This window comes from Hetaerina americana, unplaced genomic scaffold (assembly GCF_022747635.1).
Source record: "Hetaerina americana unplaced genomic scaffold, ioHetAmer1.1.p SCAF_2, whole genome shotgun sequence".
Classification (NCBI taxonomy): Eukaryota; Metazoa; Arthropoda; class Insecta; order Odonata; family Calopterygidae; genus Hetaerina; species Hetaerina americana.
In genome coordinates, this window is record NW_027286763.1 from 46801663 (window position 1) to 46816776 (window position 15114).

The window sequence follows — 15114 nt, forward strand, 5'->3', positions numbered from 1 at the left end:
TTAGTAAAAATCCCGAATGTTTTTTTATTAATCCACACATTTTTCGGGCAAGTTTCATTTAAAATATGGCGGGTTTTTTTATATTGACAGGCTGCATATAACATCCTGTGCAACACAATTAAACATGTAGTTATAAAAATAAATATAAACTTTAAAATAAATTAGGAGATATCAATGCAAGAAAAATCCATTCAAATTCTTTCAATAATTTGCAAAAACAAAAAATGTTCAATTTGGTTAGCATAACATCCGTCAAGCAGCGCAAGACCAGGGAAAGCGGTCGATTTCTTGTCCATTTTAGCTCCGTCATGTGAATTTTAATTCGACGTAGTAGAAAGAAAACCGTCGGCGTACACATTAAGTGACTGTTATAATGTAAAAGGTATGCAAAAATCTGATGGTTTAAGTTGCTTGCTCGGAAACAAGAATAGACGACTGATTTGCGAATTTTGTGCAAGTTGAATACTGCGGCTACTTCGTGTACAAATTTTCCCTTGGTTTCATTGATATTTTGATGACTCTGGTAACGTTACACTGAAAAATTATTGCTGCATTGAAATTTTAAAGAGAATATTTGTGAATATTGTGCATAGTTTCTTAATAGGTTCATGAGAATCATGTCCATTGAACCCTGCGGTAATTACTGGCTAGTCTCCAGCTTTTATTACATTGAATGTCATCAGCTGATGACATGACATTCTGTTTTTTTATAAATCATGTAAGAACTGGTGTTTAATTTAGTGTGATCGTGTGTCATTTTTATAAACAGGTCAGCCATGGCACCATCGAAGGTGATGCTTCTAGCTTGTGGATCGTTCAATCCACCCACTAACATGCATCTTAGAATGTTTGGTAAGTTTATACGGTGTCTCAGACTGCCGAAATTGAATTTAATTATTTTCTATTGCATTGCCACTATTCAATAAGAGGATGTTCAGTTAAAGATCATTTTATTCTTTGCGGTAAAGAAAAATGGTGCTGAATCTCAATTCTCAAAGTTTCCCGTGAAGGGTGTTGTCCAGGTAATCAATCAACCGTTTCTTGGTTTCAGAAATCGCCAGAGATCATTTTAGAAAGTTTGATTATTACCAAGTCATTGGAGGGGTAATGTCCCCAGTGCACGACTCGTATGGAAAAAAGGTAACTACACGAAAATTAAAATAATTGGAGGTACATTTTACTCTTAAGTACAAACAAGATAATTGAGGATCATTTAATAGAGTTTTGTTACTAAGTGGTTGGATAATTTATTTTGATGACTCTTAAAACTAAGTATATATTATTTCTGGTACACTTAAAATTTGTGAGACCCCAGAAGTTGAATGACCTGTTGGCCTCCGTTTCAATCGATAAATTAGTTGTATATATAAGTTAATATATAGCGTATTTTCAGTGTTATCCACTGAAAGGGCATCTATTTAAACCGATAGATATTCACTTACTCTGAAGTTGTAGTTAAACGATGAAGTAGGAAGAAATAAGTATAGCAGGTGGAATAGTTTGCTGATTTGAGCAGTATTTTGGTGGACGATGGGTGTAGGAGGGACATAAGAAGAATTGCTTTGGCAAAAGAAGCATATTTAAGAAGAAGGGGATTGGTCAGTATGCTGGGAAAGGAGGTAAAGAAAAGATTTATAAAGTCATCAGAATGGAGCACTTGGCTCAACGAGCTCAACTGTCGGTCTTTTGGTATTATTATTATAACATAATCCACCGGGTAAGGTAGATTTTTGGATGGACACAACTACCAAATAAATATTTTGTGACTCATAACAAAACACAATCCAGCAACCTACTCAACATCAGGTCCCTCTTCATCTCTGAGTACTTCCTTCATCCTGTCCAACATCCCTATTCTGTTCCTTCCCTTTCCTCGTTTGCCTCACATTATCCTCTCTATTACAGTTTTCAACACCCCACTACCAATCAATACACCCTTCATCCATTTTCCTGCCTCCTTAGGATTTCTCACAACAAACTGCTCTCTTTGCCGACCATACCAAGTACTTACTCATTCATTGTCTTTTGGTATAGCATAGGAGAAATGACAAGGATTGATGCCTTTAAAATATACGGAGAAAATAAGGGTAAAGCATATGGTTGGATAAGATAGGGGGTTGTAGACACCAATTGAAGCAGTCAGCAAGTATGGATGGAGGATAAGAAATGAAAAGGGTAGATGATATTCTGCACGCTGTAATAAAAGATCCTTACTGGTTTTGATAATAAGATTAAATCACAAATAGCAATGGCTATACAGGCTATCATTATGTTTGAATAGGTGTGGTTGAGTGAGGTTTGAAGGGAGGATTTGGTTATGGATGAGAGTAGTTTGAAGAAATAGGGCTTCAAACCAAAGGTTCTTTGTCCAGACTCAGTTGGAAAAATGGTACAGGTACCTTGAAAAGGTAGGATGGATGTAAAGGTACAATATCATTTAACATTTATGTTATGGTGTGAGTATTTTGAACAGGTGGAAACTGCCAACCATGCTCACAATTATGGTAATAGATTGTTAAATGATGTTGTACTTGTTCATCCATCCTTCTCTTTCAATGTCCATAAACTCTTAGTCCAGCTGACCTTAGGGGGGTTCAAGTCCTTTCTCTTCAAACTACTCATGGTCATGTGAAGAATTGACCTTTCCCCCAAACCTTCTCCCTCAATAACCGTAAAATCTCTCCCTCCATCATCACTATTCTCAGTGTATTCAAACAAGCCATTTAATCCTTTATTTTTTTGGTAACCTCTTGATAATGAGGCATTAGTGTACAAACCAATGGAGTTATTTTTTCGATGAGTGTGTAATATTTTGAAGTGCTTTTCATGATAATAAAATAAGATTACTCAAAGTTACCATACCTACCATCAAGTTTATGTCGATGGATCAGATATTGGAAGTACCTGTTATGGTTAATTTTGAATTATTGGGGGGTGATAAAGGGGGAGAATAGAATTTTTGGTCACCAGGAGTAGAGCTTTTGAAGAACTGAAGCAAACTTTAATACAAAGAAAAAACAGTGCTCACAAACCATGTAGTTGTTTCAAAGGACCATCTTATGCCTACTTCTAATAGGTAGATAATCAGTGATACATCTGCATTTAGTATTTATCCATTAAAATAAAAAGTGAGCATTTATATATGAACTTTCATGTTTTCAATGAAGTTTGTGGATATCCTCTTAAATATGAATGTCTACTTATGTTATTGGATTCTCCAAATATTGTGAATGTAAAAATCATGACGTATCATTGACAAGCAACAAGAAATTGTATTAGTAGTAATGAAGAAGTAGGATTGGATTACCAATTGTGTCATCCCTCGAGGATCTAGCAATGGACATGTGAAATTATTGGTGTGCATCAAATATAATTGCTAAGAGCTTTGACCAGATTGATGCCAATGACACCAATATCATCCTTAATTCTCCTCGTGAGTAAATAGTATACTTGCCACTAAGTTGCTGTATGCATTCAACAACTCCCTAGATCTCAACTTAGGAAAAATTATAGGTTGTCTGTCTGTATTGAAAAAAAAGAAAGAATCGTTCAAATGTTAATGATTAGATTAGCATGAAATCCTTTTACAAAGCTCAAAGTAAAAAAACTCAGGAAATTAAGTACATTTCTAAACCTTTTATCAGTGTGTTGGTTTTAGCATGCAATTACATCATTATTTATGTGTTTATGGATTTCACTGTCAGATGACCCACAAAACACTCATCAGAGATGCCTCTTCTTATACTATAATTTCAGTTGAAGTGTGAAGAAGCAGTTAGTTACATTGGACAGACATTCTGCCTCCATATTTTAAAAAGCAGAATATAATACCTTTTTCCTGAATCTAAAATATGATAGAATTATTGAGAGTTGATTGTTTTGATAGTAAATTTGAATTTAGGAAACCAACATTTTGAGAAACTATTTTACCCTCTGCTCACAAAGAGATAATATTAATTTCTTGGAGAAAATGATAGGAATCTGGATTTTCACTTATAAAATAATGAGAATACGATTCACTAAACTTAGTTGTATTCAACTTGTGAAAGAGCTGAAGAAGAAAGGACTGCCAATCACAGGAAATGTAGATGATATTTTAATATATTCAGCAGATGCTAAACATAGGAAAGATGTGGTGGAAGTTCGACATTATGATAAAAACAAAATTTGCACTTTTCCATAGATTTATTTGTAAAGTACAATGCATTTCAGTTCATCCAACCATCTTTAGGTACAAAACAAGATTCAAGATGAGATACATCATATTTATACCTGTTTGAGGAAGGGAGGGGGAAGAAAAGATTGAGGAGTAAGGTAGGTGGGGACAAAGAGGGGAAACAGGGGAAACACAAAGAAACAGGGAAACTAAAGAAATGGATAGGTAAAAAGAAGGGGGATAAGCCCTTGTGGTCATTATTTGAGAGGGCGGTGGCAGGTAGCTGGTGTCCTGGTCGTGAGGAGGAGGGAAGAATAAAGAAGGGTTATGCAGGAAGGAGACATGGAAGGGATAGAGACAGATTAAGGGATGAGTGAGTCTAAGGAGGACATTATCAGGGAAGGGTTGTTCGACGCATACTGAGAGTAAGGGGTGGTTAGATGTGAAATAATTGAAGGGCATAGTCAATGGGAGAGAGGGAGTTTCACTTTTTGCTGTGAAAATGGGATTTTGGGGAGAGTGGTTTATAAAAATATTGTTGTTTAAAAGAACGTTCAGATATTTTAACCAGACATCAGCAGCATTTAGAAGTGGTGCAGGACATTTCTGCAAGGTATCATTGCATCCTTGTTGAAGAAACAAGAGCTATAGTATTAGGAATGCGACAGACACACTTGTAGAGATGAAATTTATGCCAGCCTGGAATTACTGATGCATCTGTGCAGAATGGAAGGAATTCAGAGCTGGTGACCTTGTTTCGTCCAGTGAGATGGAAAGTTGTTCTATGCCAGAAATGATATTGAAAATTGTGAAATATCCAGCTGAGAACCAAGCAAGTAACAAGCAAACAAGATTCCATAAAGATTATTGAACAAGGAGGAAGAGGTACATTAGAGTTCTTTGTCAAGCTAATGGAGAAGGTATGGAAGGAGTCATGAGTGTAAGAGAAGAAGAATTGGACCCCAATTCCTTGAAGGACACTGTGCTAGAATATTATTGCCATCCAGAAGAGGATCCTAAATTTTTCACTCGTGTTGCTGTCAATCTATTATTGAGGACCGTCATACCAGAGGAAGTTTATGTGTAGTGCTTGCACAACTGCTGAGAAGATTTGTGGCCCTAGTGGAAGTTTGTGACAAGGTAATGGCTGGATTTAGATGGATTCTGAGAAAAGTTTTTGCATGATTTTTAATCCAGTGAGGGAAGGATGAGTACCTAAAAATCATGGAAGAAACCCAATCTTCTGGATTTGAGAGTTTTATAATGTTCATAATATAGAAGTTACTTTTATATTGGCCCATTGACTCTGAGAAAAATGGGATTGGGAATTTGTTTGGGGCAAAATCATCTTTTTCATGATAAACACCAAGCCATGAAATGTGATTAGCGAGCTGGAGGAAGTGTACAAAGTCAAATTCTTAGGATTGGATGGTATATCAGGCAGTTTTCTTGGCCTTTATGATTATGGAAAGGCTGATCATTTCAAGGAGGAGTGTTTAACAGAAAACTGACTGTTGACAAAATTATCTGGAGGAGGGTACAGTTTTAGACCAATGTTTATGTGAACTCCGAAGGAGATACTAAATGCCACTAGGAAGGACCACCAAGGTATCATGATTCATTAGTAGGAGAGGAAGGTAACTGACAAACCAGTCAGGTAAACATTATCTTAAATTGTGAGTGAAACATTACCCCTTGACCAGGAGTAGAGTTCAAATCCATAAGAAAAGAATGATGGCATGAATTGGCATCCTAGGGAGGCTCAATCATTTTCAGCTCAATACCTTCTAAATGCTCAAAGTAGGATATTTAGACTTATTTTGAGTATAATGGCGTTCTTAATCCTTGGATTTCTAATGCTAAGGCAAATTCGTTGGTTTTGACTGATAGTTGGGTGTGGAGAATAATCACACCCAAAAAATAATCCAACAGGGACTGACAGAAGCTTGTGAGAGGCCCTCTTACTTATTCTCAAAATATGGTTTATCCCCTAGGATGTGAAACCTCATACCTACTTCGTTTATGAAGTTGAACCTGCTAAGAAATTATGGGGGAAATGGGAGTGTATTGTCATGTTAAAACCGTGGAAAGCTGATGGTTTTGATAATTAAATAACAATGTGTAAATTATTTACTTATTTTTAATAATTTTAATTAGCCATGCTGAAAAAGTAGCATCCTCCTGGAAATAAAAAGCAACAATAGGGTTATTTTATTGTGTGATTTTTGCTGTGAAATTGTTGACTCAAGGTGACTTAAGTAAGAATAAAAAGTGAATCATAATTGTACAAATCCTGTTTTATTGTCTAATTAATGAGATACACAGCAAATGGAACTCTCCTGTTTATGTTTATTAAAAAGCACATTTTAATACATGTTTTTTATTCAAGGTCTCAGTCATTTATTTTTATCTGTCTTACTTTGCATCATTGAACTATATAATCTCTGAGCAGAATAAATATTCTATTCTAGTAGTTATATTATCTAAATAGATGGTGAAAATTGCTTGGCAAGGGGTATTATGAGTTAATTAATGAAACCATTGTCTCTACAGGGCTTAGTATGTTCTAATCATCGGTGTGCAATGCTTAAGTTGGCCTTACAGAGTTCAGGATGGATTCATATTTCTGATTGGGAATGCCAACAAGAGTCCTGGACTTCAACGAGGCAGGTACTTGAGCATCACCAGGTAATTAAAAATTGCTATAAATATATTGAAGCACTTGTGAATCAAAATAGCTTTTATTAATTCAGAGCACCCCCCCCCCCCCACTCAACCTGATGATTAATGAATAAAATGGACTGCATTTTATAAAATTGCAGGATATTATTAACACTATGCTAAATGCAAATAATGAAATATCAAACACTTCACCCAATAAACGTCAAAGGAATGATGATTACTCCTGGGTTCCGGATGAAATCCGTTACTCATCCGGGGGAATTGGATCTGTTAAAGTAAAGTTGCTTTGTGGTGCTGATCTATTAGAGTCATTTGCTGTGCCTGGACTTTGGAAAGAAGAGGATGTAAGTATTTAGACATATACTATTAATAATAATGTTATTTATTATGGACTTGATGCAAGTATGTTGTAAGGAAAAAATGCATTTTATGCCATAAAGTTTACAATTAACTTGTTAAATTTTTCCCTGCAGATTGAAGCTATTGTAAATAAGTTTGGACTGGTTGTCGTCACTCGAGATGGAAGCAATCCTTACAAATTCATTTATGAAAGTGACATATTGTATAAATGCCAGGTAATTATTTTAAATTTGATGAAATCCTATTCAAATTCAATGCATGATCTTACAATGAGTAGAGATATTGGTCATAGATAGATAATATTAATGTTTATCTAACTACGATTTCTGTATTGAAAAAATGATTCAGTTGTGTTAGGCAAAGAAGTATTCATAAGGAGAGAATTGATGACAGGGCTGTTAAGTAAGGAGGCTAAGAAAAGGCAAATGAAAAATTTTGTATTAAGTGTGGCTGTGTATTGCTAGTGAACTTGGTTGTTGAAGCAGAATGATGGGTAGATAGGAGACCTTTGAGATGTAAGTATGGAGAAGGATGGAAAATGTGAAATGGATGGGAAAGAAATCATCTGAGTAAATACTAGGCATGGTGAGGAAGAGAGAGGGTTCTTGGGAGAAATCCAAAGGAAGCAGGAAAGGTGGATGCAGAACAATTTGATTGGAAATGAAATGTTGAATACTGTGGTAGAGGAGAGGATGATAGGCATGTGAGATAGGGGTAGGTAAAGGACGTGGGCATGAGTGACATGTTAGATGGAGTGAAAGGGGATAGAAAGCATATAGAATTGACAAACAGTTTATTAGTCTGTAGTATCAGGTTGTCTTTTGTTAGGTGAGGCTAAGAAGTGTATCTAAACTCGACCGGGCTACTACTCCTACTTAGATATTCGATCAAAATTGAACTTTTTGCTATCAAACATCTACTGAAACGAAATTATCTAAAAATTCATAGCTATTTATTTAGTTCATCTCCTACTTGGTGCAAATGGGCAAAGAAGTTTTCATACGTAATTTTTTCATCTTTTCTCACTAATTCCTTATGTTTCTATAGGTTCGGTTGCTATACTCTTGCTAACCTGGAGCAACTGCTATTGCTTTTCCTTGTAACTCTTTCATGATCATTTCTGAATTCTTGAGTAGAATTCAATTTTTTCTGTAAATGAAATTTCTCCCAATGTAGGTATTTCTCTTACAAAATTATTTCAATTGCCTGTATCAATGTGTATTAATTGTAATAATCCATATACCTCCTCGAGATATATTTTCCCTATTCTTTATTTCATGGATACTTCTTATCAATATCACCTTTTTCTTAAATTAAGCACCTGTTTATCCGTTTCCTCCTATTTTATTAATAGCTTAGTTTCTTTAATTGAAATTACCTTTCAGAGATCTCAGTCTCAATCTGTATTCAATTCATTCACTACATAAGTTACATGAATCAATTACTTGAATTTTAAAAGGAAACATTTTTCCAATGGATTAAATGACATTTACCATTAGCACTGAAGTAAGAGGGTGAAGAATGGGAGTGGTCAGGAGGAGAGGGTATGCCTCTAAGAGGGGCCAATGAATGGTAGTCTAGCAGATAATCAGACTTTGGTTAACCAACACTCTACCATATTATGAAATAAGATCAATGTTTAAATAGAGGGTAACTGGTACCAAGAATTGTGCCAGTCTCTTTTTATTATGTGCTTACATGTCTTTGTTTCGTGGTCATGCGTAATGTATAATTTTTTCTTTAAATGAATCTGAAATTTGTTATTCCTTATAGAACAACATATCAATTGTGACTGAGTGGATTGCCAATGAAGTGAGTTCTACAAAAGTGAGACGTGCCATTCAGAGATCTGAAAGTGTACGGTATTTAATTCAGGACTCTGTTATTGAATTCATCGAACAACATGGTCTGTACAAGAGTGAGAAGGATGGTAACAAGTGAGTAATAGAAATCATTCAATTTTCATTTTGGACTTTTTGAACCTCTTGTTTTTGTGACTAAGAAAAGTAAAAAAAGTTATAGAATGGATAACATTTGACTTTGTCAGTTTTAATCATGCCTCCCTATTGAGAGGTTTGTAATAAATAACATTATCCAATATCTATTTCATGCATTAATTATGAATGTATTTATTACGAACATAAATTGAAGGGTTTGACTGTAGAAACTCATATACACAAAATGAGCAGCATTATTTATTTTTTTTTAAATATTCGGAAACAACTGGTTTTAATCCATGGCTGTTAGCTTAAGACCTGGGAAGATGGCACCCATGGTTTGAAACAAGTTCTACTTAAATGTATGTTCTGGAAAAATAGTATTCCTTTTATTGTGTATTCTTGATACTCAAAATTGAAAACACAAATTGCTGGGCTGTTTTGCATATCAAGTTAAATAAACTTATGGAAACTGTTAAAAAAACTTATGCTGCAACCTTTGCCTATATATTTGTTTATGAACTCAATTCATTTCTTTAACTTAGCGGCATATGCCCTAATTCCCTATTCATTTTGATTAACATGGTGGTTGAAACTCATGGTCATTTTAATCATTCACCTATATTATTTTTGGACCCTTCATCACTTTTATATTGTTCTATACAAATTATTATGTATTATATATGTACAGAACTTTAAATGTAGAATTTGAGGATAACATATTAAAATTGTATTATGCACTCGACATATTTAATGCTGACAATTTATGCCATTGGTGAATAGTAATTTAATAGACCCAGTCCAAGTATAAATTTGTCTGTAGCCCTTTCATTTCCTTGTTAATGTGCATTTTGTTGTCAGATTTTAACGAAAGTATTTTATTACTTTTTCCTGCTTTAGAAGGTAACCAGTTGTGTGGTTCTGTATTTTTCAAACAAAAAAAGAGGATGACTGAGTTCTTGCTGAACTTAATTTTCTTTTTTGGATAATATTTTAACTCTAAAGATTTAGTTGCTAATCTTATATATATTGAGTCATTCATTGCAGTTATATTGTTCATGATCACAGTAATCTTGACATTTATGGTTTGTATTAAGAAGAATTTTTGTGCTCCTTATTATTTAATTTTTGTGCCTTGCATGATATGCTCATATGCATAAGTTGTATTCATAGTGCCAGATCCAATGATGTGGTTGTAGGTGGTGTAAATAAGGCGAATTGTTAATATACATGTTTTATGTATAAAGCAAATTAAGTAATTAAGAAGTAGGCCTTAAATTATACAATAAACATCATGACATGCTTGTGCCTTGTCATTGATATTGTGGTGTCCCCAGAGAAAAACTAGTCTATCCACTGAATAATGTTCCTAATTAGTCGCACATTAGATCCATTGATTTTCTTCTGCGGTATTTCGGAAGGCCTAGTGCAATTTATGATATATTAGTTGATTTTAAAAGTGTAGCCTGTTTGTGAGGGCCCATTAATTAATGTTATCTTTCCACAGGAGTATGAAAAAGATCCATGCACATACATGTCTTTGTATTTTTTGGAGTATGATTTTGTTACCTAGTACTAACCTACCTTGACAATGATTCTTCAGGGAAATCTGTCTCTTTTATGCTGTGACTTTCACACACCTACCCAAAATTAATATAAACTGAGCTTGTTTCTATAAGTAACTGAAAATTAAATTAAGAGCAAGGGGTGGGAAAACTCTTGCATAGTTGTCTAATGCCTGAGTCTTGTGGTCGTTTATTGAAGCCAGCAAGATTAGAAAACAAAACTTAAACAGATTTAAAAAAGCAGGCGGATTGTGGAAGCACTTGGTTTAATCTATGAATATAGCAATGTTCACATAGTTTTACTTGTAACTCTGTTTCCTTAGCATTCCAGTGATTCCATCATATCAATGGGTGACTTATTTATTTTTGTACCCCAAAGCCTTCAGTGTATGTAGCAGGAAGTAATCAGCATTCTAGTCTGAGCTGACATCTCAAAAGTGCAGAAAAATCTTTTCATCAACTGTACAGTCTTCAGCAACGTATCAAACAAGTGATGACAATTAAGCTTCCATGCTAATATCCATGACTATAAATTATTATCACCACAAAATGAGCGTGTACTTAATAAATTTTCACTTATTCTTCACTCAGAGTCACCTGATGTTCCTAGCACTTTTTTCATGGATTGTCTTCTAACATCAATCCAGTGTATGTCCTTTAATACTATTATCCTTTCACCAGAGTCATACTCATTCATTAATTCTCTCAATTTTCCCCAGGACTCGTTTATCATACTTTCACTCTCAGCATCCATAATCAAGCTGTAATTATAGCTCTTCCATTACAACTGTTTTTTGATTCAATAGCATTGTAGGAGGTACATACTCGTATGTCATCGATCTTAACCCATCTTAGCCTCTCTCTGGCTGCCTTATACAATATTTCCAACTCCTCTGACCACAATGTCGAATCATTACCATTAATTTCAAGTATATTACACTCCTTACACTTTATTTCACATACTCTCTTCATTTACAATAATTTCATTATTAATTATTGTTCCTTTTTATGCATACTTATTACCTTCCATTTATCCATACCATGTCTATTTCTTGATAAACCAATCATATATGACCTTGCTGTCCAACATGTCTTCAGTTTCTGAAACTTATACTTGAGTTTTTGAGTAATGAATGATGGAGTGTGTGAGGCTACCAATTGCTGCATACCCTGCTAAGATAAATGACAATCTAAGAGTCAGTTTTGATGCACTTTCATGATCATGCTGCGAGCAAAACTGAATGATACCCCATGCTTTCTTTCATTCTGAAGAGATAAACGTGATAGCTGCCATTCTGTTGTTCACCATCTGGCTCTAGAAGGTAGATGCTTACTGGCAAATAGCATTCTGTATACAGTTCAAATGAGGTCAAATAAAACGACATAAATGACTACTTATAATAACACAGTATTCATTCATATTCATACAAATCATTTGATATCAGTAGGGTTTGTATCTGATTAAATAAATAAGTGAATGGATAATGTATGTAAAAAGGTCAAAGTTTTATCATATAAAATGGTTAATCTATTTGAGTTCTACAAGGAAAAAAATGAGATTATTAAATATATAATGTATAAGTGCCTACTAGGTCGTAGTATACATGTTTTCTAACAATGCTGAACCTATATAAACGTGGTCATTCTGGCATGAAAAAATTTTTTCTTTAAATCATACTTCTATCATTGTTTTGTATATTTTGAATTTTGTTGACATCTTGAAATAGCCTCAGCCATTGGCATGCCAAAATGGCAGTTTTCACTGCATATGACCAATATCACCGATAAAACAGCTTATATGCTTATTTGTTATTTTTTTTTTCTCCTTTGTAACTAATTGGTGCTCTGTTTATTTTTATCATGCTTGGTGTGATTATTTTATTTACTTCATTAGTTGATTCTAAATAATGTGTTATGACATAGGATGTTATCATACTAATGTCAGAGCGAGGGAGGGCTCAGCCTTTTTTATGTGCTTCACAATCAAATCATAACACCATCATCATTTCAATGCCATTGTACACATTATTGACCATTAGTGGTATTTCGTGTTCTGAACCACTCTGTACTCACTTATCTTTAAATAATGTTAAGCTAAAAGCACCTATCTTGCAGGTATACTTCACCTCGCAACATTTATTATGATTACTTATGTATATTATAATATTATTTATCTTGTAAGAAAAATGGCAGTACATACGGGCAGGCAGGCATAATGGCAGGCAGATTTTGTGTGCTTTCTTGATATCTTAGATCAGTGATCAATGGAAGAATTTGGGTCATTTCTGAAAATAAAATTTATAGGGTGAACTGAACAGTATTATTGCGTATCATGAAACATTTTGTTTTACATCCCATTTGTACTACAAACTGGATCTTTGCATAAGATAAGTGGATTGAGATAAGTTAGCAATCATGTGATGGGAGATAAGGGAAGGTTATGGAGGTGGGAATGGATGCAGTTGACCAGTCGGAGTAATTTTGGTAAGGATTGTGGAGAAAGCCGAGTGCTAATATTATGGTTAAGGTCATTTGCCTTTTTTTTATTTTTCTTGCGATCTTGAACTTCAGATGCCAATGTACTTTCTAATGAATGATTACATAGGATATTCCAGTTTCCTGTAGAGTCCACATTTCCATTTTCACAATTTTCACATACCTAATGTAATGTTCGCAACATTAGTTTTCTGTGGCTATAATTCATACCTTTAGTGAATTCATCCTCTTTGAGCCCATGGAAGAGATCTGTATTAAAGATTGTTAGGTCATTTGACTAAGTAGAACATCTCCAAAGGTTTAACCAGAGGGAAGCAATGTTGGAATGATATGCTCAAAAGACAATGCTTGTCCCTCAGAATTTGTTCTACTACTCTGTCCAATAAATATGCAAACTGAGGTCATGAAAACTTTATTTTACCAAATTTAGTGTACATTGATTCTGTTCCCTTCAAAGTACTATGCACTTGTTCCATCTTCTATTCCACTGTTTAAAGCACCCTTAGAAGTCCTCGGCAGTTGGGCTATTTAGTTTTCTCATCGTTTCTTGTTTTATTGTGTCCACATCTTCCCAGTGATGCCCCTCATCACATTTTTGCATTTTGGGAACAGGAAAAAGTCACAGGGGGTGAGATCTGGTGAATAAGGAGGATGATCAAGGATGGTGATTGAATTTTTTGCCAGAAACTGGCGAGCCATTAATTCTGACTATGCATGTGCATTGTCATGGTGAAGGAGCCATCAATCATTTGGTTAAAATAGTGTGCACTGATGATTTTCCTAAATTCAGTTCATCAGCTGTCATTCGGTCAGGTTTTCGACAATCGGTAAGGACAAGGGACCACACATGATCAATGTTGTCGTCAGCACAGGTGGTCGAAGGTCATCCCGGCCTTGCATTATCTGTGGCGTCTTGTCGGCCATCTTTAAAATGCTTAATCCGCTTGAAAACAGATGTTTTCTTCAGAGTAAAGTCTTCGATCACTGTAAATAGCTGTCTACATTTCAGTAATTTCTTGATAACTTTTACCTCACTTCACCAAAAAACTTTATGCTAATTCATTGCTCCGTGATTTCGTCAATTTCCATTTTCGACAAACAGAAAAAACAATGACAACAGAAACTAACATAACTGGCACCATACCCACAGCTCGACGATCTGCCAAGCACATATGGCTCATTGGGTCTCAGGCAACTAGCACCGCTAGTGGGCGAGGCTATAGTCTGCATCATGGCCACCAGATTGCACCAGTTTGCAGATTTATTGCACAGACCACGTACATATAGATTTAATACTAGTAACTGGGAATATATAGTCATTCAATGAAATCAGGTTGTACATATGAATTCAAATGAAATTTATTTGCAAAAATATTTTCATGTGATAAATTGCTATAGCTGACAAAAATAATTTTCCTCAAGCTTTCTGCTACTTTTGGTATTTCAAAAGTTTAAACCATTACAAAAATCGAGTGTTACTTAAAATATCAAAATCATACTCTTGAGGAAGTTCATCTAAAATAGTTTCATTGAAAAGTTGAAATTGATTTTCTCAGAGCCTTCCAAAATGACCCATATTTTTATGCATAGATTCCATTCGTAAGTTTCTCTGATATGCATTGGAGGGTAGTAGTATAATGTAAAAGTCATAGCCAAATATGAATAACTGAGAAGTCAGCATTTGAATCTATTTTCTGTTCCATGATATTCACTAGAGTTGCAGAGCCCATGTTTGCAAAGGAGTAAATTAATTGATAAAGTTGATTTGTCGTAGGTATTTATGGCTTGTTTACTTTAACAACAAGCCATGCATTTTACTGGTGCTCGCTCACCATCAATTTTATGAAATTTCAGAAACCAAAATTTTTTTTGTTCAAATTTGCTAATTTTACTTGTTTAACTTAACAATTTTTCAGCT

General features: G+C 34.6%; 1 protein-coding gene across 4 annotated transcripts in view; it reads left to right on the forward strand.

Annotated features, from left to right (window-relative positions):
- The first annotated feature begins 267 nt into the window (after positions 1-267).
- Positions 268-15114, forward strand: part of Nmnat (nicotinamide mononucleotide adenylyltransferase) — a 41427-nt gene continuing 26580 nt past the window's right edge. For 3 of the 4 annotated variants that reach the window (XM_071585713.1, XM_071585715.1, XM_071585716.1), the window contains exons 1-7: positions 268-382; positions 770-852; positions 1052-1140; positions 6710-6844; positions 6979-7182; positions 7312-7413; positions 8972-9135. In XM_071585713.1, the coding sequence (XP_071441814.1) occupies positions 777-852; positions 1052-1140; positions 6710-6844; positions 6979-7182; positions 7312-7413; positions 8972-9135 (770 nt within the window). In that variant the 5' untranslated portion in view covers positions 268-382; positions 770-776. Of the gene's footprint in view, positions 383-426; positions 524-769; positions 853-1051; positions 1141-6709; positions 6845-6978; positions 7183-7311; positions 7414-8971; positions 9136-15114 lie in introns of those variants that run through there. The other variant, XM_071585714.1, reaches the window with a different exon arrangement.